The 26,797-nt window shown below is 38.8% G+C and overlaps 1 protein-coding gene across 1 annotated transcript in view; it reads left to right on the top strand.

Moving 5' to 3' along the window:
- Nucleotides 1–26,797, top strand: part of LOC131530060 (uncharacterized) — a 175,737-nt gene that overhangs the window by 130,997 nt on the left and 17,943 nt on the right. Inside the window, exons 65-69 of the mRNA XM_058760133.1 lie at nucleotides 20,582–20,755; nucleotides 20,931–21,104; nucleotides 24,740–24,913; nucleotides 25,005–25,178; nucleotides 25,838–26,011. Of these exons, the coding sequence (XP_058616116.1) occupies nucleotides 20,582–20,755; nucleotides 20,931–21,104; nucleotides 24,740–24,913; nucleotides 25,005–25,178; nucleotides 25,838–26,011 (870 nt within the window). The remainder of the gene's footprint in view (nucleotides 1–20,581; nucleotides 20,756–20,930; nucleotides 21,105–24,739; nucleotides 24,914–25,004; nucleotides 25,179–25,837; nucleotides 26,012–26,797) is intronic.

Raw genomic sequence — 26,797 nt, forward strand, 5'->3', positions numbered from 1 at the left:
ACTCCTGACCCAGAGCCCAGCCCACCATCACCCGAGCCGCAGAGCGTCAGCCCGAGCCCACCGCGGACGGAGAGCCAGAGCCCATAGCAACCCACGAGCCGTCGCAAGAAGGAGCGACTGAGCTGGAGTTTGCCCGGGCCAGAGCCTCATGGACCGTCCGATCAGGTGCGAGCGGCTACATCGCACGCGACAGTGGATGTTACAGTGGGCGTGAGGGTGCTGAAGGAAGCCCGCCCACTGCACCGCCGCTGAGGGTGAGCAGTTGCAAGACTCTGGGGACTTAATAGACTGGGAAACTCATGCAGACATGCCCTCTCTGCTTCCACCTTTATCTGAAGTCTCTGACTACCCTGAACTGCCTACCTACCCGGATTTCCCACCCACCTCCCTCTCCTGCCTCCTCCTATCATCCCGGCTACTTCAGCCCCACCTCCGCTGCATCCTGGCAGCCCCTCTGCTCACCCTCAGCCCACCATCTGTGCGGTGGGATCGCTGGTCTGCCTGTCTCCATCGGCGTCGTGGCTGGGGGATCCCTCGTCTCCGCTTCCAGCCTCTGAGTCCTGGACTCCACCTCGGCCCTCCGACCCAGCGGCTCCACCTCAGCTCCTAGCTCCCTCATCTCCACCGTCGCCCGTCGATCCTCCAGCTCCACCGGGCTCCCTCGTCCCTCCGGCTCCGCCTTGGTCGGGCGTCGACCCGCCATCGCCTCAGGACTCCGCTCCTCCGGCTACACCTCGTCGCTCCGTCCCACCGGCTCAGTTGGGCTCCTTCCTCCCGCCAGCTCCACCTTGGTCCTCAGTCGCTCCGGCTCCACCGCGGATCTCCGGAGCTCCGTCTCCGCCTCGGTCGCCGGAGCACTCGGCTCCACCTTGGCCCTCCGGATCCTCGGCTTTGCCCGGGCTCATCTGCTCTCCAGCTCCGGCTCGGGCTCCTCCTCCACCTGCTCTGCCGCCGTCGGTCGGCCCCTTGGAGTCGGCGGCCATTCCTCCTCCATGGCTCCTCCCTCCGTCGGCTCCACCGTGGGCCATCAACATGGCTGTGGCCTGGGTCCTACGAGGCTCCTCCTGCTCCAGGTCCCTCCTGTCTCCTCCCTGGCTCCTCCCTCCTTCGTCACCTCCCTGGTCTCTGTCTGCCGGCCCCCTCCCGGTGGTCCGTCCTCCTCCTGAGCCTCCGCCTTTGTTCCCACCGTTTCCCCCTCTGTTGTTCCACGGTGCGAGGACGCACCTTCCGGGAGGGGGGAGTAATGTCACGCCCCTGGACTGTTTTGTTGTGTTTTCATTCCCCATGTGCTCGGTGTGACCTAATTTCTGCCATTGTCCAATTATGAGTTAATCACCTTCATTGTGTTCACCTGTCTGCCCCTCGTCATCTGCCCTATATTAGTTGCTGTCCTTTGAGTTCTAGTTTGTCGGTTATTGTTGATGTTACCCTGTGTGTGTACCTCCTCGTTTCCAGTTATATTAAATCTATTGTCCCTTTGAACCTTCGTCTTCGTACTTTGCGTCTGCACTCCACAGAACCGTGACAGTTGTGCTGCTCTAATTTCAGCTTTTAATTCAAATCCTTCAAACCTGATAGAGCTGGATCTGAGTGGAAATAAATTAGGAAACCTAGGGATAGAGAAGATCTCTCTCTGTTGAAAGATCCTCAATGCAATTTGAAGAAACTGAAGTGTGTATTTTCATTTATGTACTTTTCTGTATGTTTATATACATGTATTCATGTTTATTTAATTAGCTTAACTGTAAAAATGTGACTTAAAAAATGAAGGCCACAATTTTAGTTGCACTTTATCTAATTTACAGTACAACTGAGGCTCATTCTTTTTGAAAGTACATGAGGACAGCATTTATTAATGATGGAATTTGATTACTGGGATTTTTGCCAATATTAAAATAAAAACATTATACTGGCATACATTTTTGCACTTTCTTGCTTTTATTTGTTCATAATTTGTCTGTTTAGGTTATCAGAAGCTGTTCATAAATGATATGATAACATATGTCTCCAAATAGAATAACAACTATTTATTTTTTATTTTTTAGACTGTCAGACTGCAGTATCACTGAAGAAGGTTATAAAGCTCTGGCTTCAGCTCTGAAATCAAACCCTTCGCACCTGATAGAGCTGGATCTCACAGGAAATGATCCTGGACAATCAGGAGTGAAGCAGCTCGATGATTTACTACAGAATGAATGCTGTAAATTAAAGACCATCAGGTGATTAAATCCTTTAAATATTTATTAAAATTGTACTTTTAAAATAACCTGTAACTATGCTTAAGTAATGAGTTGCTATTTTATGTCCTGTATTGATCCAGTGCTTATTAATCACATAATATAAAGAAGATCGAAATTGGCAGGATCAAGTATTTGTTTGCATAAGCCATAAACTCATTGTATTAACAGCACATTAACAGCACAATCAGTTACTACACTTCAACCGCACTGAAAACACAGTACAGATTTTATGATTCCTTAAACAGTAAACAAATTATGCAGTTGTCAATAAATTAATTTATTTACACAAATGCAATAAATATTCAAACATCACATAATGTCCTCTAAACATTACAATTTAGTAGGGATTGTTGCTCCAATTTTAGTGTTGTTAGTCCATTTTTCACACACCAAATAAGTATCGTTTACATTGACTAATAACAGATTCTCCTCAATCTGTACAAAATGAAAAATATATTTGACATCTATAAACAATTATTCATTAAAGAATACATTCTGTATAAATTCTTAATAAATTCAGTATAAAGCCCTCTGTGAGCATTACCTTATGGGTGTAAATCTAAAACCTAAAAGCAATGTTTTAGAAACCAATTCCAAACTCTAGGAACAACTAAAACCAAAAGCAACATCACAGTAATACACTAACTATTAAAACATATTAGTGTGGATGATCTGTGATTGCTGAACTCCACCTGGAAGCAGGATGGGAGCAGCAAATGGTATAAAATTATTTAAGATTATCTCATCTAAAATTGTCTTCTTCTTCATGTAGGTTTTGAAAAGTCATGCTGCACAGGAAGCTTGTGAGTATCTTACTAAAGTTCTGCAAATAAGTCCATTACTTCTGACAGCGGCTCCACCTCAGCTCCTAGCTCCTCATCTCCACCGTCGCCCGTCGATCCTCCAGCTCCACCGGGCTCCCTCGTCCCTCCGGCTCCGCCTTGGTCGGGCGTCGACCCGCCATCGCCTCAGGACTCCGCTCCTCCGGCTACACCTCGCCGCTCCGTCCCACCGGCTCAGTTGGGCTCCTTCCTCCCGCCAGCTCCACCTTGGTCCTCAGTCGCTCCGGCTCCACCGCGGATCTCCGGAGCTCCGCCTCGTCGCGGAGCACTCGGCTCCACCTTGGCCCTCCGGATCCTCGGCTTTGCCGGGCTCATCTGCTCTCCAGCTCCGGCTCGGGCTCCTCCTCCACCTGCTCTGCCGCCGCCGGTCGGCCCCTTGGAGTCGGCGGCCATTCCTCCTCCATGGCTCCTCCCTCCGTCGGCTCCACCGTGGGCCATCAACATGGCTGTGGCCTGGGTCCTGAGGCTCCTCCTGCTCCAGGTCCCTCCTGTCTCCTCCTGGCTCCTCCCTCCTTCGTCACCTCCCTGGTCTCTGTCTGCCGGCCTCCCGGTGGTCCGTCCTCCTCCTGAGCCTCCGCCTTTGTTCCCACCGTTTCCCCCTCTGTTGTTCCACGGTGCGAGGACGCACCTTCCGGGAGGGGAGTAATGTCACGCCCTGGACTGTTTTGTTGTGTTTTCATTCCCCATGTGCTCGGTGTGACCTAATTTCTGCCATTGTCCAATTATGAGTTAATCACCTTCATTGTGTTCACCTGTCTGCCCTCGTCATCTGCCCTATATTAGTTGCTGTCCTTTGAGTTCTAGTTTGTCGGTTATTGTTGATGTTACCCTGTGTGTGTACCTCCTCGTTTCCAGTTATATTAAATCTATTGTCCCCTTTGAACCTTCGTCTTCGTACTTTGCGTCTGCACTCCACAGAACCGTGACAGTTGTGCTGCTCTAATTTCAGCTTTTAATTCAAATCCTTCAAACCTGATAGAGCTGGATCTGAGTGGAAATAAATTAGGAAACCTAGGGATAGAGAAGATCTCTCTTCTGTTGAAAGATCCTCAATGCAATTTGAAGAAACTGAAGTGTGTATTTTCATTTATGTACTTTTCTGTATGTTTATATACATGTATTCATGTTTATTTAATTAGCTTAACTGTAAAAATGTGACTTAAAAATGAAGGCCACAATTTTAGTTGCACTTTTATCTAATTTACAGTACAACTGAGGCTCATTCTTTTTTGAAAGTACATGAGGACAGCATTTATTAATGATGGAATTTGATTACTGGGATTTTTGCCAATATTAAAATAAAAACATTATACTGGCATACATTTTTGCACTTTCTTGCTTTTATTTGTTCATAATTTGTCTGTTTAGGTTATCAGAAGCTGTTCATAAATGATATGATAACATATGTCTCCAAATAGAATAACAACTATTTATTTTTATTTTTAGACTGTCAGACTGCAGTATCACTGAAGAAGGTTATAAAGCTCTGGCTTCAGCTCTGAAATCAAACCCTTCGCACCTGATAGAGCTGGATCTCACAGGAAATGATCCTGGACAATCAGGAGTGAAGCAGCTCGATGATTTACTACAGAATGAATGCTGTAAATTAAAGACCATCAGGTGATTAAATCCTTTAAATATTTATTAAAATTGTACTTTTAAAATAACCTGTAACTATGCTTAAGTAATGAGTTGCTATTTTATGTCCTGTATTGATCCAGTGCTTATTAATCACATAATATAAAGAAGATCGAAATTGGCAGGATCAAGTATTTGTTTGCATAAGCCATAAACTCATTGTATTAACAGCACATTAACAGCACAATCAGTTACTACACTTCAACCGCACTGAAAACACAGTACAGATTTTATGATTCCTTAAACAGTAAACAAATTATGCAGTTGTCAATAAATTAATTTATTTACACAAATGCAATAAATATTCAAACATCACATAATGTCCTCTAAACATTACAATTTAGTAGGGATTGTTGCTCCAATTTTAGTGTTGTTAGTCCATTTTTCACACACCAAATAAGTATCGTTTACATTGACTAATAACAGATTCTCCTCAATCTGTACAAAATGAAAAATATATTTGACATCTATAAACAATTATTCATTAAAGAATACATTCTGTATAAATTCTTAATAAATTCAGTATAAAGCCCTCTGTGAGCATTACCTTATGGGTGTAAATCTAAAACCTAAAAGCAATGTTTTAGAAACCAATTCCAAACTCTAGGAACAACTAAAAACCAAAAGCAACATCACAGTAATACACTAACTATTAAAACATATTAGTGTGGATGATCTGTGATTGCTGAACTCCACCTGGAAGCAGGATGGGAGCAGCAAATGGTATAAAATTATTTAAGATTATCTCATCTAAAATTGTCTTCTTCTTCATGTAGGTTTTTGAAAAGTCATGCTGCACAGGAAGCTTGTGAGTATCTTACTAAAGTTCTGCAAATAAGTCCATTACTTCTGACAGAACTGGATCTGAGTGAAGATAAATTAGGAGACCTGGATTGGCAGAAGCTCTCTGCTCTTTTGATGGACTCTCATAGCAAACTGGAGAAAATAAAGTGAGTGAACATGATTTATACATTCTAACTTCTGTGATTACAAAAGACAGTCAGTGACAATATGTGAGCAAATATGAAGATCTGTTGATCCGATGTGTGTTGAATATGCACTGAGTAATAATGCTGTTTTGTGTTTAGGCTGAATAATTGTGAGCTGACAAAGAAAAGCTGTTCAGTTCTAGCTACTGTTCTCTCCTCCAAAACCATCGTGAAAGAGATGAACCTGAACAACAGCTGTCTGCTGGACTCAGGAGTCAAACAGATCTGTAAGGGACTGAAGAATCCTGTGTGTGAGCTGAAGATACTCAAGTGAGTACATTTCACCATAAACTGCTGTTCATTTAAGCCGACATGAACATTTACATTATGTCAGTGTGATTTTTTTATTTATTTATTTTTTTTTTTTATGGAGAGGTGTTCTTTTTTCCATTGAATAAAGAAATCTGGCCAACCAATAAGATTCACACTTTGCTAACATGCCCTCACTTACTTACTTGCTCACAAACAGACTATTTGTCTAAGTGACATTGAATAGCAGAGGGGGAATCAGGAACAGGCATTGGAGATTGATATTGAGAAACTTTAGTGGTAATAAATTCCATTCAATAAAGAATGGATAGGATTGGTTAAAAAGGATGAACTGTTTGAAAACATGTAAGTATTGTGTATCTTGATTTCTTCTTTTCTGTCATGTCCCCGCAGATGTGAAGCAAATGGATTTTGAATTCTGCTTCCAAAAGACTAAAAAAATAGTTTTTACTCTTGATAATTAAGTTCCACAATTATTGATACAAAATTATTTTTTTCCTCGGTTTAGTGAATTGAATTTTTCTAGCTTAAAGTCCAAAATTTTACTAAATATGAATTTTTAGCTTTTTGTAAAAATGACTTCTGTCAATCAGCCTAAATCAGTGTGTCTGTATGGGTAATCTGTTTCTCAGGTGCAGCTCATTTATTTGATGAAGTACTGAGCACTGTGTCATAAAATGTGCTTTCAGTGCAGAGATAAGGTGCAGTTTTAGCATTTATGCTGTTTCCTTAAGAAACAGAATGGAAGACTAAATTTATGCAGAACTTAGAAGCATATAATTGTATTTGTATTGACACATTGCAGTAATTAAGAAAGTGAACACTTAGGGCTTTAGTTTGATTATAAATAATTAGTTTTTTTAACTTTACCCCCGCCACCACACCACACACACACGCTCTTTCACCTGCTTTCATCTTGGAGTTAACAGGCCTTTATAATAACCTGTATGAATTAAGATCAAATTTAGAACAAACTCAAACCACACATATTCAAGAATAACAGATTCCTAGTCATCATTATATAACAAATTAATTTTAGCAGAATAAAACTGTGGCATATCTGATAAGGTAAACTGTAGTGTGATTTATTCATATTTATTGATATTACACTGATGAAATAATATCAGCTGCAATGTTAATTTAAATTTGTGTTTTTATTTTTTCTAGACTTTCAAATTGCAGTATCACTGAAGAAGGTTATAAAGCTCTGGCTTCAGCTCTGAGATCAAACCCTTCACACCTGATAGAGCTGGATCTCACAGGAAATGATCCTGGACAATCGGGAGTGAAGCAGCTCAATCATTTACTACAGGATCCAAACTGTCAGCTGAAGACACTGAGGTGAGTGTTCTTAAAATAATAACATTCAACAGTTCTAAAAATATTTTAATTTTATAAGAAAATTAAATTGTCAAAAATACATTTATAAAAGCTTTGAAATGACATTCACAACATTGTGAACATAAACCACTGTATGGCAGGTAATGTCAATGTACTTCTTTGTCCAGGTTGTTGCAAAGTCCTGCTGCAGATGAAGCCTGTAAATATCTGACTGAAGTTCTTGATAAAAACATGTTACTCCTGAGAGAGCTGAATCTAAGTGAACATAAACTAGGAGACACACGAGTGAATCAGATCGCTGCTCTACTGCAGGATAAACACTGTAAACTCAACACATTGACGTGAGTATTGTGTTAATTTATTATTGTAGATAAGTATGTTAAAAGCATCAGGTAATAAAAACATAATTCTCAGTAATCACTGAATGTTGGAATCAAGAACTGTGTGCTGGTAAATTCATCCTCTCCTGTTTAATATTTTAGTCTGCGTAAGTGTGGTCTAACAGAGGAAAGCTGTTCAGCTCTCGCTACAGTCCTGAGATCAAACTCCAGTCTGAAAGAACTTGACATGAGCAACAATAATCTGCAGGATTCAGGAGTGAAGAAACTCCAGAACGGATTAGAAAATACAAACTGCACACTCAAGAAACTCAGGTGAGATCAATCAATCATTTTTTATTGTTTTTCTTCACTAATGAGGAAGAGAAAATGAAATGACTTTATATAAAATCTTTTTGCAGTGATATTAACTGTATAATAAATTTCAATCTGATTTTCAAATCCCTTTTCTCTAGACTCTCTAACTGCAGTATCACTGAAGAAGGTTATAAAGCTCTGGCTTCAGCTCTGAGATCAAACCCTTCACACCTGATAGAGCTGGATCTCACAGGAAATGATCCTGGACAATCAGGAGTGAAGGAGCTCAATGATTTACTACAGGATCCAAACTATCAACTCAAGACACTGAGGTGAGTCATGATGAAATGATACAAAATAATGATACAAATGATACAAAATTCACCTGATATGCAGGTGAATTATTTATAGAGTGTTATTTCACTAACTTTGATTCAACAACGAATTGCGCTGCATATTGTTTCAAAGTTATTTAAAAAAAACTGACGATTGATTACACCAAGTTCTGTTGAATTGAATCCTGGTTCATCTTCTCTTCCACAGGTTTTTGAGTCCTGCTGCAGAGGAAGCCTGTCAGTATGTGACTAGAATTGTGGGTAAAAATCCCTTATTTCTGAGAGAGCTTAATCTGAGTGAACATAAACTTGACATAAAATTAGTGAATTATCTCGATGCTCTACTGGAGGACAAACACTGTCAGCTCAACAAACTTCAGTGAGTATTTCACATAAGTTTCAAATTTATACTTTGTTTTGGAAGTATTGGGCCCTCTTTATATTAAGTGTCATCAGCCACTATGTACTAACATTTAAACTGATAAAGTTTAAATGGCCAAGCTCCGCTCCGCCACCCGCTCACAACTGCTGTTTCTGACTTATTTTTCTTCACAAGAATTGCATTTATTTAGACATAGAACTGTCTCTTTACAACCACAACACAAGAGAGATGTTTCAGGCGTGCACTTCAACTTTGCCTCAGCGCCAGGCACAAGTCAAATAACTACCAGAAAGGTATAGGTGCAAAGGGAGCTTCAGTAAAAGAACAGTAGATTTACGAGATTGTTGAGCAGATAATACAGCATGATTAAAAATGGATACAGTTTAAGCAGCATCGAAATTTTGCATGCATGAATAAATTTTTTTATATAGGCATTAGATTTAAAGGGGTAGTAAGACTTTTGTTCTTCTTCGGAACACAAATTAAGATATTTTTTCAATGAAATCTGACCAATTTCACTTCAGTGAAGGTGGCATATGCTCCTGTCTTGCGTGCAGAGATCGCAGTCCTACTGGCGAAGGATGCGATAGAGCCGGTCCCTCCAGTCGATATGAGGACGGGTTTTACAGCACTTACCTCATTGTACCCTGTACCATTGTACCTCATTGATCTGTGCGTCTTGAACCGGGCCCTTCACAAACTTCCGTTCAAGATGCTCACGCAGAAACACATCTTCGGGTGCGTCCGTCCCAGAGGTTGGTTTGCAGTGCAGCTTCTCCACAGGCCACATAAGCATCACCGGACAGACCAGACGAATACCTACAGGCCCGGAAGAGGAGGCACGGATTGCCCTGCCGGGTGGAGGCAGTATTAGGACACAACTGCATTGCAACCGACCGCTCCACTGGGGAGACCCCCGTATACCCCCTAGCTGCACCACCATCGAGGGTGGTGAGGGAGGAGGATCTAGCAGGTCGGTTTATTGGCAGTAAAAGTTGCCGTCCACGACCTGATAAGCTCCCCATGCACCTCCGGGAAGAGAGGCACCGGGGCAGGGTGCTGAGAACCAGCACAAGCTACCCCGAGAAACCAGTCGTCCAACCTCGAGGGTGGAGGTGGAGGTCTCCGCTTGAGCCCTACCCTCTCAGAAGCCCGGGAAAGCATAGCCGTCATTTCCGGATCTGACTCAGGCATTGCTACCGCCGGAGCAGAAGCGCAACCGAAACTTCTTCCCCAGAAAGCTCCGGCTCACCCTCTGATGCAGCGATCGACATCCAGTCATCGGAAGGAGCGCCAGAGATACTGTTGGTACGCTCTGTGTAGAAGGCCCAGCACGTTCCATTGGCAGCTCACTGGTTCCGGAGCGCAAGAGGAGCGATGGTCCCTGGAGGGTTGGTTCCCTGGAGGGTTTGCCACCACTATAATCCTCAGACCACCCGTGCCACCGCCTGAAGTAGTCCTCGCCTGTCTGCAGCCAGAACAAGAACCAGATAGAGGCAGAGGCAACAGGGCTCCGCCCCTTTGTCGAGGTAACGGAATCTGGCCCGCAACTCCGAGATGATCACCTTCCCACAATTAGAAGATGACTCATCCACGAACGCCACCTCGGCGTGCTTACTGCCCAGGCACGTGAGGCAGCGATCGTGACCATCACCCGGCACCAGGTAACGACCGCATCCAGAAACGCACGGGTGACACATTGTCTGTAGCAAGACCCAACTCGTCTTTACAAAGACGTAACGTCGAGTTTGCCAGATGCAATGTTGTCTTTAAAAAGATGCACCCGTGAATGCTCTTTTAGGGAAAAAGCTCTTTTAGCATGCTGAAGCACACAGGGGAGATGGTCGCCTGCAACACAAACAGGGGGCAGTGCAACCTCATGTGTGCAATCCACTCGACACGGGAAGAACTACTGCCGCTGTAGTGCCGTACCACCAGCACGAGAGTCTTCCAAAGAGTGTGCTCAACTTGTTGAATTCACTTGTCAGCAGAAGTCAGGAGCAGAATGATGTAAGAGCAGAATGATCTCTAAGCGAGATCCCAATTCATCGGTCCCCCGACGTGACTCGGAGTGACCGACTGAAAGGGAACTACCATTTTTATGCTTCAAAAAGTTCATTAAAATATCATAAAACTAATCCATATGAATTGATTGGTTTAGTCCACATTTTCTGAAGAGTCTTTATTGATTTATATGATGAACAGATGTAATATTACCTTGAGTACAACAAGTACATTGTACCTAACAATTTTTTTTTTATGTATGTACTGTACAAAGAGGTAGTCAAAGACACCTAATATAAAGTGAGGCTGAAGTATCTTTAATATATAACATTTTATTTTATGTTTTACATTCAATGCATTTATAAACTTAGCAGATACAAGAGCAGCTTACAAATAACAACAATACAGGCAAAAGCAATGAAGACTGTCATTGCTGTTCATTAAAGAAGTTTTGAGATAAACTGAAGAATATTTCCTGTCTTTGTTTTCTTTCTCTGCAGGCTGAATAATAACAGCATTACAGAAGAAGGTTGTGCTGCTCTGACTTCAGCATTTAATTCAAACCCTTTAAACCTGATCGAGCTGGATCTGAGTGGAAATAAACTACGAAACACAGGAATTGAGGAGATCTGTCAACTGCTGGAAAACCCGCAATGCAGATTAGAGAAACTGAAGTGTGTATCTTCATTTATTTATATTTCTACATGATAACATACATTTATAAATTTTCATTTGTCATGACAAATGATTAAGGCTATGGAGGCTGCAATTATTTTTGTACCTTGCTATCTTTATTCTATGAAATCTTTAAAAAAGCTAATTAAGCAGATGCTATCATTACGGCATTTGTTGCCTATCTGTGGGGTGAGATTTTTTTAAAATTGCAATTATTAACACATTTTCACACTTTCCATTGCAATGCTTTGTATAATTACTTTTAAAATATATAATTATTAGTTAATTTTTCTTAGTTTTTTCTTATGATTTAAATAATGATGTCACTTTATATGCTTTTTGCTTATTTAGTGTAGATCATGCAGTACTTAACTAATTCTTTAATATACAGACTTTCAGACTGCAGTATCACTGAAGAAGGTTATAAAGCTCTGGCTTCAGCTCTGAGATCAAACCCTTCACACCTGATAGAGCTGGATCTCACAGGAAATGATCCTGGACAATCAGGAGTGAAGCAGCTCAGTGATTTACTACAGGATGGACAGTGTTTATTAAAGACCATCAGGTGATAAAGCTTTCAGATATTTCAAAATAAACACTGGTGTGTTTTTTTTTCAATGTTTGTAACAGTTTTTCTGATTTGTATTGTAAAAAATAACTGATTGTGCTTATTTCTTTTATTTCAATCTGCTGTAATTAAAGATATGCTGTTTTATGTGTTCTGTTTATAAGGAAGTAATAAGTGAAAACACATTTCTGTACTTTCTGTTACTGGTGTTTGCTTATACATGAAATGGCATATGTTTTTATTCTGTGTGCTGTTTTATCTTTATTACATGCTGTAAATTTAATTTTAGTTTAATTCATCGAGACAAATGTTTGTAGTTAATTATTCTACTCTGTTTAGAGATTAATTCAGATTGAGAGCTCCTAAAGACATTGGATAATTGGAATATTATCTAATCTGTAATTCTACTTCCTGTAGGTTTTTGAAAAGTCCTGCTGCACAGGAAGCGTGTGAGTATCTCACTGAAGTTCTGGGTAAAAGTCCATTATTATTGAAAGAACTGGATCTGAGTGAAGATAAATTAGGAGATCTGGATGGAGAGAAGCTCTCTGCACTTTTGATGGACTCTCATAGCAAACTGGAGAAAATGAAGTGAGTGAACATGATTTATACATTATAACTTCTGTTTCATCATTATTAGAATGTCAGTCACATGAGTGACCAGATGTGAAGAGCTGTTGATCTGTTGTGTGTTGAATATGTGCTGATAATAAATAATGCTGTTTTTGTGTTCAGGCTGAATAACTGTGAGCTGACAGAGAAAAGCTGTTCAGTTCTAGCTACTGTTCTCTCTTCCAAAACCATCCTGAAAGAGATGAACCTGAACAACAGCCGTCTGCTGGACTCAGGAGTCAAAGAGATCTGTGAGGGTCTGAAGAATCCTGTGTGTGAGCTGAAGATACTCAAGTGAGCACATTTCACTGTCAGCTACACTCAACTCCACAGCAATCACTGGAATAATATATACAGTGTATATATATATATATATATATATATATATTTATTTATTTTATTTTTTTTTTTGCTTTTCTTTTTTTTTAATCAGTTCATCTCCAATAGTGGAAATAATTGAATAATACTATGTTGCTTTTGTTGTAGACAGTGGTTTTCATTTACTAACTGTGCATAGAGAACATATTTGTGCATTTTTATACAAAAGTCATGTCATTATTTGCCTCACAACAGTGTTATCTCTTATCGCGGTAATAAAAAATAAAAAATAAAATAGCTATAACATCTGTTCACAATTATATTTTTCCTAGGTTAAGGATGAAATTTAGAAACAAAACACATAATGTAATAATCAGTCTCCTACTTTCTTAAGTATCTTTCTTATGCTGTACATAACTCAAGTGGTGTTGAAAGTTAATGGGGACTTGGGGCAAAAAATGTCACTAAAATAAACAACAATTCACCCCAAATTCACGATTTAATTTAGATCTGCTGATGTTACATCAGATTTTCTATTTAGGCATGTTGCATGTTTGTCATGTGACACCCAGCAGCCACGATAGTACTGTTTAACTGATATAGGCTTATGTTTTAATTATTTTTTTCCTTTTTATTCGAAAATTTCCAAACGTGTTAACTATATCAGGAAATATCTCTATTCTAAAATTTGTGTAAGTAAATGAGTTTTGCACCAGATTATGTTATTTGATCAATAAATGGTGATGGGCAAAGTAGACTCAGAGGTGGACAGTAACGAAGTAAATTTACTTGAGTATTGTACTTAAGTACACTTTTTGAGTATCTGTACTTTACTTGAGTATTATTTTTTCTGGAAACTTGCGACTTCACTACATTTGAAAGACAAATATTGTACTTTTTACTCAACAACATTTATATCAAGGTCCCCAAGTCGAAAGTCGTTATATGTAGCAGTTTTTCCTGTGTGCGCATTTTCAGATTCACTTAACTCTTTTTTTCTGCGAAAATCCAGCCTGCGATCTGCCAGGACCTTCATGTGTTGCGAAGTCTTACAGTATTTCTAAGCCTGCAGTTTCCCGCCTAGCTTTGAATGGACATTTGGCTAATTTTTTTTAACACAAATCTGGCAACCTCGGGACCTTCCCCGCTAAACTAATGTAAATGTCTGCGCTACTGCACAGCTAAAAGCGCTCTAAAAAAAAAGGCATGTGTTAACTCATTAAAGCCCTTTGTAGTTAAACCATGTTTTTACTATAGTAACCATAGCTATGGTATTTGCAGTAAAATCACAGTATCCACAAATTTACTATTTTCTCACTATAGTAACCATAATTATGCTATTTGTAGTAAAACATCAGTAACCACAAAATTGATTATATTCATTAAATTCATCATAGTAACTATAGATTAATTTTTGTAGTTAAACTATGGCAATACAAATGGTAGGCTAATATATCCATCAAAAATGGCTGCTACGCTTTACTATATATATATATATATATATATATATATATATATATAAACTTGGGCCTACTGGTAAATTGCTGCTAAAAACTGGTCAGGGAAATATATAAATCTGAACATTATTTTATTGTCAAAACACTGCACATAAATACAGGTGCATCACAATAAGTTTTTTTGTTTTAATTTTAATCATTAGACCTTACAGCTCATGAAAGTCAAAAATCAGTATCTCAAAATATTAGAATATTTACATTTGAGTTTCAATGAATGACCATCCCTACAGTATAAATTCCAGGTATCTCTTGTTCTTTGAAACCACAATAATGGAGAAGACTGCTGACTTGGCAATGATCCAGAAGACGATCATTGACGCCCTCCACAAAGAGGGTAAGTCACAGAGGGTCATTACTGAAAGGTGTGGCTGTTTACAGAGTGCTGTATCAAAGAATATTAAATGCAAAGTTGACTGGAAGGAAGAATTTGGGTAGGAAAAGGTGCACAAGCAACAGGGATGACTGCAAGCTTGAGAATACTGTCAAGCAAAGCTGATTCAAACACTTGTGAAAGCTTCACAAGGAGTGGAGTGGACTGAAGCTGGAGTGCATCAAGAGTCACCACGCTCAGACGTCTTCAGGAAAAGGGCTACCAAGCCACTTCTGAACTAGAGACAACGTCAGAAGCGTCTTACCTGGGCTGTGGAGAAAAAGAACTGGACTGTTGCTCAGTGGTCCAAAGTCCTCTTTTCAGATGAAAGTAAATTTTGCATTTCATTTGGAAATCAAAGTCCCAGAGTCTGGAGGAAGAGTGGAGAGGCACAGAATCCATGTTGCTTGAAGTCCAGTGTGAAGTTTCCACAGTCTGTGATGATTTGGGCTGCCATGCCATCTGCTGGTGTTGGTCCACTGTGTTTTCTGAAGTCCACAGTCAACGCAGCCATCTACCAGGAAATTTTAGAGCACTTCATGCTTCCTTCTACTGACAAGCTTTATGGAGATGCTGATTTCATTTTCCAGCAGGACTTGGCACCTGCCCACACTGCCAAAGGTACCAAAAGCTGGTTCAATGACCATGGTGGTACTGTGCTTGATTGGCCAGCAAACTCACCAGACCTGAACCCCATAGAGAATCTATGGGGTATTGTCAAGAGGAAGATGAGAGACACCAGACCCAACAACGCAGATGACCTGAAGGCTGCTATCAAAGCAACCTGGGCTTCCATACCACCTCAGCAGTGCCACAAACTGATCACCTCCATGCCACGCCGAATTGAGGCAGTAATTAAAGCAAAAGGAGCCCCTACCAAGTATTGAGTACATATACAGTAAATGAACATACTTTCCAGAAGGCCAGCAATTCACTAAACATGTTTTTTTATTGGTCTTATGAAGTATTCTAATTTGTTGAGATAGTGAATTGGTGGGTTTTTGTTAAATGTGAGCCTAAATCATCACAATTAAAATAACCAAAGACTTAAACTACTTCAGTCTGTGTGCATTGAATTTATTTAATACACAAGTTTCACAATTTGAGTTGAATTACTGAAATAAACTAACTTTTCCACGACATACTAATTTATTGAGATGCACCTGTACATATTTTTTTTTTAAACAAATAATCAATAAGTAGGCTAAATGATCATACAGGTCAAAATGTTTTACTTCATTTTTTTACAACTTTAGAATCTAAACTGGGAATTGATAAGAATTGAAATCAATAAGCAGAATCAGAATCAGAATGGATAAAATTCAAACAATGCCCAACCGTAGCCACATGTTGTGAAGTTCACTGATTGACTTTTAAACAAGTATTTAAATGAGTTCAATGTAGCTGTAGGAGTGTTAAATAAAAAAAATAAAGATGATTATCTTCATTCAGTTGTTCCATTTCAATAGGTGTTGTAACATAAAAGCTCTTAATTCCAAAGATAACACAAGCTAATCAGTGTATTCAGTAGGTTGCATTTGTGGTATAAGTTATTGTAAGTATACAACAATGCGACAATACAACAATGCATTTACTTTTTACTTTTGATACTTAAGTACTTTTAAAAACATGTACTTCCATACTTTTACTTAAATAAAAATCTGTCTTTACAACTTTCACTTGAAGTGGAGTAGTATTTGACCAGTAGTATCTGTACTTTCACTCAAGTAATGAAGTTGTGTACTTTGTCTACCTCTGAGTAGACTAATGTAGTAACTACACATAAAAACCCTTTTTTTTACTTAAGTATCAGATATGGGTGTCATGCCATCAATTTTTTAATACGAATATATATTTTTAATACGACTGACTTTGTATTTAATGTGAATTTAATAACAAATATTGTAAGTTACTAATTATAACAGTTTAATTTTACAGAGAACAAAGAACATTTACATTATCAAAGAACATTTTCATTCAGTCTAGCAGGCACTCTCAAAGACTCCCATTAAAATCACTAAAGGTGTTTACACTGTGAAATGAATATCTTACATTTGTATGCACATCTGCACTTAGTTGTTTCTGATGAGAGAATTCGCCAGATAATTCAGTCAGCGAGCAAGTGAACAGAACGGCCGCGTTTCAGCGATGACTCAACTGAACGCCTCTGATTGGTCATTGCATTAATAAGCTCAACAGAATCGTGTGTGATTGGTTATAATGTAGCACTGTACAAACGCGTCTGTCTCTGGCTCAGCGCCAGCCTGCGAACGCAGATTTGAATTTACCTGCTGATGCTGTGCAACTGAACAATCTAATCACACCGATGTGATTGTATCAAATATAAAAAAAATATTATTCTGTAATATTTTGTCTTTTGAATGCTGCATTCAAAATCCACTTGGCTCAGAAATCTGAGGGGGCACGTGTCCCCTCACTTTGAATGGGCATGACACCTCTGGTTTCCTAGGTCATTATCTTCAGGGGTTTTGGTTCTTTTGCTGTTGTAGGCTGTAAGGAAAGTAATCTGATGAAGTGGTATGGAACTGTAATGCAGTCAAGACCGGACTGGAACTACTTTAGCTGTGCAGTTATTCAAAATAATCAACACATCTGTAGCCAATCAGAATCATGCATTCATCTTTTATAATCAACTCTTACATTAATTGTGATTGTGCACTGGATGAATGGATGAATTTGAACTACAATGTTACTTTTAATTCATGTTTTTATTTTCTCTAGACTTTCAGACTGCAGTATCACTGAAGAAGGTTATAAAGCTCTGGCTTCAGCTCTGAGATCAAACCCTTCACACCTGATAGAGCTGGATCTCACAGGAAATGATCCTGGACAATCAGGAGTGAAAGAGCTCAATGATTTACTACAGGATCCAAACTCTCAACTGAAGACACTGAGGTGAGTGTCTTTAAGTGCAATAAATTTAAGATTTTAGCTGAAATGCAATTAAACCATGAAACCATCTTTTATCTCTGTGTGCAACATTTACGTGTGCTACATCTACATTAATGTACCACATCTTAGCTTTGAATTCAATTCCTTTTTATTAAATAAGTACTATGATTTGTGAAAAGATTGGAATAATTTAATAAATTCATTATTTCTTTTTGCCATGATTTGAGTTTAACGGTTATTTTTGATTATACAAATTTAATTACAAGCTTTTATATAAGCTTTTTATATTCCACAAAACTGTCTTTTACATGGCATTTGTGGTGTGAAAAGCCTACCAAGTGTATCAAGATGATCTTCATTGTCTCCTGATCTTCATCTCGTTGTAGAAGGCAGCACTGCTATGTACAGTTGTGAAATGTCAGTGTACTTCTGTCTCCAGGTTGTTACAGAATCCTGCTGCAGATGAAGCCTGTCAGTATGTGATTAAACATCTGGGAAAAACCTGTTACTCCTGAGAGAGCTGAATCTGAGTGAACGTGAACTAGGAGACATACGAGTGAATCAGATCACTGCTCTACTACAGGATAAACACTGTAAACTCAACACACTGATGTGAGTATTGAGTTTATTTATTGTTTCACATTTAAAGTATATTGAAGAGATGAGATAAACTGCACAGTGACCAAAAGACAATAATAAAGTACTTTGTAAATTTTCTCCTGTTCATCATTTTAGTCTGCGTAAGTGTGGTCTAACAGAGGAAAGCTGTTCAGCTCTCGCTACAGTCCTGAGATCAAACTCCAGTCTGAAAGAGCTTGACATGAGCAACAATAATCTGCAGGATTCAGGAGTGAAAAAACTCCAGAACGGATTAGAAAATACAAACTGCACACTGCAGAAACTCAGGTGAGTTGAATTATCATTGATTGCATGTAAAAAAAGAAAAAAATCATAATAAAATGTATATTTTAACAGTAAGAAATGTGTTTTTAATTTTATAAATCACATAATACTTTTTGATTATTATAAAACTTTTTTTTTCCAAATAGACTTCCAGACTGCAATATCACTGAAGAAGGTTATAAAGCTCTGGCTTCAGCTCTGAGATCAAACCCGTCACACCTGATAGAGCTGGATCTCACAGGAAATGATCCTGGACAATCAGGAGTGAAAGAGCTCAATGATTTACTACAGGATCCAAACTGTCAACTGAAGACACTGAGGTGAGATGTGATGAAATTATACAAAATAAATGACATGCAGGCTAAATATTCATACATAATATTATTTTAGTAATACAATAAGCTTCGATTTGGTGCATCTTTGGTGCATCTACAGGCTTTCCTGTAGCTCAAATAGTAGAGCATGGCGCTAGCAATGCCAAGATCATGGGTTCGATTCCCAGGGAAAGCAAGAGCTGATAAAATGTAAAAACTGTAACTTGAATGCAATGTAAGTCGCTTTGGATAAAAGCGTCTGCTAAATGCATAAATGTAAATGTAAATCTGAGGTACTGTGTTGTTGGTGACAAATTGTTGTGATATAAGCGACAGTAATGTTTAAATAGACATTATGAGCCATTAAATGTGCTGATACTCAGTAGTTTGTTACTAACTTTTTCTGAATACACTGTGGTTTAATTTCCATCAAGCCCAGATTTTCAACACTGTATCACTCTGCAGCAGATCTATGAGTCGCCAGGTCTTCACAAACATGTGGTGTCCTGAAAGATATTTTGCCCTTCTGCTCCTTGTTTGCACTGTTGCTCTGTTTCTGTTTTTTTTTTTTTTTACATCACTGTTTTTTGACATTTGGATGTCAAAAAAATAATACTTTTATGTTCAAAGTAAAACAGTATATAGAGCTTGTCATTAGGAAAAATAATGACTTTTGTTTTATCAACATGTTTTGTAAGGCAGTGTACATTTATTTCAGAATTAAAATGAATCCTGCTTTACCTTTTCCAGGTTTTTGAGAAGCCCTGCTGCAGATGAAGCATGTCAGTATGTGACTGGAATTGTGGGTAAAAACCCGTTACTCCTGAGAGAACTGAATCTGAGTAAATGTGAACTAGGAGACACACGAGTGAATCAGATTGCTGCTCTACTGCAGGATAAACACTGTAAACTCCACACACTGATGTGAGTATTTTAATTCATTTAACATGTATTTGATAATACAATTTTCTCATTTGTTTGAGCCAGAGGTGTCACAATGTGAAGTATTAAAATTAAACAGGCCATTAAAAACAAATAGTCAAAAAATGACAATTAGCTTTAAACAGTAGGCCAAGTCACTTTGATCATGGGTCATTATTAATTATTTCAGTTACTGTAGAGGGAGAGCAATGTTTCTTTTTCCAGAACTTACAAACTCCTCAATACAAAAATGCTGCTTAAATTCAGGGACAGTTTTTATTTATTTATTTTTACATTTTTTTTAATTGCAGCAAGCACACATACAGCACTACTTTAATGAATGAGCACTTGATCAGATTAATCTTTAATGTTCGTTGTTTGTTTATGTTAGTTCACATTGCATAATGTTAAGAGATACAACTTTTTTTTTTAAAAATGCTGTAGATGTATTGTTCATCATTAGTTCATGTTAACTAATATAGTTAACTAAGGAAACCTTACTGTATGTAGCTGGGAACAGCAGATCTAAACACATTTGCCCTGTTGAGCAAAAGGGTGACATTGACATAGAAGAACCGGTCTAAAAATTGACGTGAAGCAAATGCATCTGGAAAAGAAGTAATGTTTTATAACGTAAATGCTGTTTGAGAGAATTTCAAGTGTGACTTTCAAATGATAAATTACAATCATGCAAACGATCCAAATCCTCCAAAACCTTAAGTGATTTTCATAGATCTGATTCATTGTTTGATTTTCATAGATCTGATTCACTGATTCACTATTTCTATCTTCAGTCTGCGTGGATGCAGTATTACAGAGAAACAGTGTCTCATCCTGACTTCAGCTCTGTGTTCAAACCTTTCACACCTAAGAGAACTGAACCTCAGTGGGAATAAAATAGAAAACAAAGGAGTGAAGCATGTATCTGAAACACTGAAGGATGTACGCTGTAAACTGGAGATATTGAGGTCAGTAACATTCACATACAAGAATCAAAATAATTAAAATCACTTCAACAGTTTTTAAACTGTTTTTAAGACTCTGATCCTGAATATTTTGTGATCTGGTGAAGTCAAGATGATCTCTCTTTCTATGTCTTTACAGAATGTTTTATTTTCTGCTTTTCTCTTTTCCCCAATATAGGTTAAGACACTGTTACATAACAGATGCAGGTTGTTCTGCTCTGACTTCAGCTCTGAAATCAAACCCATCACACCTGAGGGAGCTGGACCTCAGTGGAAATGAACTAGGAGACGCTGGATTTGAAAACCTCAGTGATCTACTGATGAACTTACAATGCAAGCTGGAAATACTAGCGTTAGTATTATTATACTGTACAGCAATTACAGAGAGATCACTGATCTAAAAGTCACTGATTAGTTAAACAGGCCCAGTTTACAGTATTTAAACTGTAGCACTGCATCTGTACTTCAGCTGTATTTCTCTATTGGTCACACTTAATACAGTGGGGGAAATATTTATTTGATCCCCTGCTGATTTTGTAAGTTTGCCCACTTACAAAGAAATTAGTGATGTTACGTTCGTGAACGAATCGTTCTTTTTGAACGAATCTTTTAAGTGAACGAATCGTCCTCGTTCACGTAATCCATTGACTCATATTTCTCGTTCACTGAAATTCCTCCGTCCGGAGCAGCGCGACGCTATTAGCAGCGCATGCGCACATCAGTGAACTGGGTAGTTATGTGGACTGTTTCACCCTGTCAAAGAATGACTAAACCTCGAGCCAATAGCCTTCGAGTATGAGATGTAACGGAGCATGTGATTTGTTGAATGTAGTGAACGAATACACCCATCACTGACCGAGTCGCTGTTTTGAGTCTGAACGAGAGAGAGATCTCGTTCGTGAATGAGTTGAATGAACTGGTGCATGTCGTTCGTGAACGAATTGAACGAACTGGTACACGAGTCATGACATGTCGTTCATGAATGAATGTGTACCGGGTAGGTCGGTCATTTTAGCATGTGAGTCAGTCTCGTTCAGCAATCAGCAGAAAGTGGATGCAAAGCGCAGCAGGTACTGTGGAAATGTGCACATACGCTTGGCTACAGAACATAACTCCACGATTTATGAATGTATAAAAGTCCGACCAAACAATTTAAAAAATAATTATGCAAGAAAACCTTATGTTTTGGTCACCTGAACCCATTTTATTTATTTAATGAGTAGATTACACATTTTAATAAAGTCAAATCAGTTTTTTGCAACAAGTAGTATTGCAGTACAATCGTTGACTTTAGACATGACACATAAGACACTCTTTTTCGCCCCCTGCTGGCATATATATGTAATTTGAAGAAATGGTTACTAAACGAATCAGTGAACGAATCTGAACGAATCATTTTGGTGAACGAACTGAAAATGAACGAATCCCTGGAAAGAATCAAAATTTCCATCACTAAAAGAAATGAAGGGTCTGTAATTTTTATGATAGGTTTATTTTAACGGATAGAGACAGAATATCGACCAAAAACTTTGCATTTCAGTGAGTGAAATAAGTATTTGATCTACCTACCAACCACCAAGAATTCTGGCTCCCACAGATTGGTTATGTGAATGAATGAATGAATGACACATTTATATAGCGCTTTATTTGTATTGGTGTACACCTCTCCTCAACCACCACCAGTGTGCAGCATCCACCTGGATGACACGACAGCAGCCACAGCACAACGGCGCCAGTCCGCTCATCACACACCAGCTACAGGTGGAGAGGAGAGAGAGTCATAGAGCCAGTCAAGTGGATGGGGATTATTAGGAGGCCATGATTGACAAGGGCCAGTGGAGGGAATTTGGCCAGGACACCGGGGTTACACCCCTACTCTTTACGAGAAGTGCCGTGGGATTTTTAATGACCACAGAGAGTCAGGACCTCGGTTTAACGTCTCTTCTGAAAGATGGACTATGACCCCAAGAACACCATCCCTACAGTCAAGCACGGAGGTGGAAACATAATGATTTGGGCTGTTTTTCTGCTAAGGGTACAGGACGACTTCACCGCATTGAGGGGCAAATGGACGGGGCCATGTACTGTAAAATCTTGGACAAGAAGCTCCTTCCCTCAGCCACAACACTGAAGATGGGTCATGGATGGGTCTTCCAGCATGACAATGACCCGAAACATACCGCCAAGGCAAACAAAGGAGTGGCTCAAGAAGAAGCACATTAAGGTCATGGAGTGGCCTAGCCAGTCTCCAGACTTCAATCCTATAGAAAATATGTGCAGGGAGCTGAAACTTCGAGTTGCCAAACGACAGCCAAGAAACTTTAAGGATTTAGAGAGGATCTGCAAAGAGGAGTGGGACAAAATCCCTCCTGAGATGTGTGCAGGGCCGGATTTACCTCTTATCGTGACATAGGCAAAACACATTTTTGGGCCACCCCTTCTCTATTTAATATATAACCACCCCAGCAAACAAAAATATTTCATAATTGGTGGAAACCGTTACAGTGTTTTTTATCGCAATGTGCGCTTGCATTCAGTCAGTACATTTTTTTTTTTTTTTTCAAATTAGTCTTAATTTGTTTGAGAATGGAGAAAGACCGTTCCATTAATAGGTGTCGTGGCCATATTACCACTTCGGGAGTGCATTATTTTTGTAATAATTTGAACGGCCTGGAGTCACAACCACATCAGACATTGTTCAGATTATTTATTTTAAGACAATTGTCTTGTTTCTGTCCTGAATCTCATGTGTTGAACTAATTTCTTATGCACCTCATCCCAAACCTTCCGTTGCAAATTCCAAAAGGTGATTTTAGAGCTAATAAATGGGTCTTGAGCCATTGATATGCAGATTAACCCAGTTATTAATGCAGTCAAACGAACTTATTAGAGAGAGAGAGAGAGAGAGAGAGCGTGTGAATACCAGCGTCTGTGCGTCTCTCAGCAGTGTTCAGCAGCAGCGTCTACTAATAGCGAATCTTTAATTTGAACTGCTTCAAGAACCTCGCTACTGAGAAATGTAATGTAGCTTTTCAGCTGCGAAACTATTTTACTGATAAATTAGCGGAGCAGCGCTGACAAGTTTCTCTCCGCGTCTCCATGTGCGCGAGTGCGTATCTGTACTGTGGGAGAACGGGAGAAAGAAAACGTGATTTTAATATATAAAAAAAGGTGGAAAACATGGAAATAGTTTGTCATTTTTTACCCTATTGTTTGTTATATTTATTTGCTCAGTGTATTCTGGGGGTTTTGTTTCTTTTACTGTTGTAGATAGATAGCCCATAGTAGCTATAACAAAAACTATTATATGTCTCTTCATTGTGTTTGGCCCCCCCCTGGACGAACGAGCATAGGCACGTGCCTAGAATGCCTATGCATAAATCCGGCCCTGGATGTGTGCAAACCTGGTGACCAACTACAAGAAACATCTTACCTCTGTGCTTGCCAACAAGGGTTTCTGCGCCAAGTACTAAGTCATGTTTTGCTTGGGGATAAAATACTTATTTCACTCACCGAAATGCTAATCAGTTTCTAACCTTTATATGATGTGTTTTTTCTGGATCTTTTGGCATTCTGTCTATACGTTAAAATAAACCTACCACAAAAATTACAGACCCTTAATTTCTTTGTAAGTGGGCAAACTTACAAAATAAGCAGGAGATCAAATAAATATTCCCCCCTCTTTAATAGGTGTCTAACCAGGAAATAATTGGGTTTAATCTAAAGTATTTGATAAACTGTACTGGTTGTGTACATGTTCTGCAGAAATATTATGAGATTCACATTTGCTGCAACAATGGATGAGAGACAAAAAAAAAAAAAAAAAAAATGAATGAGAAGAAAACAATAACTTTTGGCATTTGGAACTTAAAAACAGTTAAAAACAGTTAAACTATATGGCAACTAAAGACTATATGCCTGCTGTTGCTCTTTTACAAGACAGCCATCAAGGATCTGAACCACTGTCCTTTCTGTTTTTGTCTTCAGTCTGTGTGAATGCAGAATTAAAGAGAAGCAGTGTGTCTTCCTGACTTCAGCTCTGAAATCAAACCCATCACACCTGAGAGAACTGGATCTCAGTGGGAATGAACTTAAACACTCAAGAGTGACTAAATTTAATGATATACTGAAAGATTCATTCTGTAAACTGGAGAAATTGAGGTGAGGAACATTCACGTACAACAAACAAATGAGTATTTTGGTATTTTAATGAAACAGAATGAAAAACAATGTCTAATTTCTCTGAATGCAGATTAAGATCTTGTGGCATAAAAGCTGACGATTGTTCAGCTCTGACGTCAGCTCTGAAATCAAACCCATCACACCTGAGAGAGCTGGACCTGAGTGGGAATGAAATGGGACAATCAAGAGTGGAAAACCTCAGTGATCTACTGATGAACCCACAATGCAAGCTGGAGAAACTAGCGTTAGTAATATTATACTGTACAGCAGTTACAGTGTGATTAAAGTATATTATATTATGAGCTAATGGACTGATGATTCAGTTTGTGTGTCAGTAGAAAAAACAAACTTTGAAGCATTTGAAACTTTGTGGCTATAAAATGTTCATATGCTGAAGTCTGTCAAATATTTTCTGCAAAAAGAGATAGAAGTAAAAACAGACTTAAAAAATGAATGTAACATGAATGACAGTAGATTATTCTGACAGTTATGTGGTTTTTACAGAACTAATGGTACTTTTCACTAAATCAGTTTTTATTAAGCAAAATTAGTATTTTGTGATGTAAACTAGACTAAAAATTACTTAAAATTGTGATTCTCATTACAAAATAACAATGTGTAACATTGTATAACAATGTGAAAATTGTCAATTTAAATGTTATTTTTCAGTGATATTAATCTACATTTATAATTTACAAACTTTTTATGTGCAAGTGTGAAGATGCTCCAGACTTATGTTGTAACTAGTATCCTCAAATCACAGTTATGCTTCTGTCTTGGTTTGTGGTTCTATAATTAAGTTTCCAGGTTTTTGCTGGTGTATTAGTGACAGTATGGTGTTTATTCATGATGCACTTAACTCACATATGAACTTAACGTTGTCTTTTCTCTTTCTGTCTTCAGTCTGTGTAGATGCAGTATTACAGAGAAACAGTGTCTCATCCTGACTTCAGCTCTGAAATCAAACCCATCACACCTGAGAGAGCTGGACCTCAGTGAGAATAAACTAGGAGACTCTGGAGTTGAAAACCTTGGTGTTCTGTTGAGCAGTTCACAATGCAAGCTGAAGAAACTACAGTTAGTATCATTACACTGTACAGCAATTACAGTGTGATTTAAATTGACTATTTATTAAGACAACAGGGCACAAGTTACACAATGTATAGCACTGAATTTTCTAAAGTGCCAAAAATGAAAGTATCGGTATCGGACTCGTTCTGAAAAAAGTGGTGCATCCCTAATATTAAGTGAAGAAAGCGTAGTCAAGTTAAATTTACTGCATGCTGATGATCGAGCACCCATGGAAAAACACGAGATAGTCTTTATTAATTTTAACCAATAAGAAATGGATTGCAGCTTGTACGACTTTATTGTCGTTTTCATAGTTCATTTGAGGCAGTTGTTGGTGTTATTTTAATGGCAAATGTCAAGACTGCATTATTGTAATACGAGAGGGTGCCACGGGCTGCACGAATCTCTCGGCTTGCAGCGGGCTTGCTTTCCAATAGTGATCATGGCTCTGCTGCGCTCCCTCAGATATTACGTGTGCGCCCTCAAACTTTGCCCTATGTACGCACAAATAAGTGCTTATTGTAAACAGGTATTTGTTAAATCATTTTATTAAGTGAAGCGCAACCCTCAAATCAATCAATTAATCAAACTTTATTACAGACTCAAGGTCCAGATTTAAAAAAGACAGTAGACAACATATACAACCCATAGCATCTATCACAGACATAAAGAGTTACAGAATACAACAATACCAGTGTCTCCACAGCTTTGACTGATACCGTGTAGTACTAACCCCTATATTTGATAAACCCACAATAATCTCATTTTTAGAAGCATTAAGCCGGCAGATAA

Source organism: Onychostoma macrolepis, chromosome 22 (genome assembly GCF_012432095.1).
Source record: "Onychostoma macrolepis isolate SWU-2019 chromosome 22, ASM1243209v1, whole genome shotgun sequence".
NCBI classification, from domain to species: Eukaryota; Metazoa; Chordata; class Actinopteri; order Cypriniformes; family Cyprinidae; genus Onychostoma; species Onychostoma macrolepis.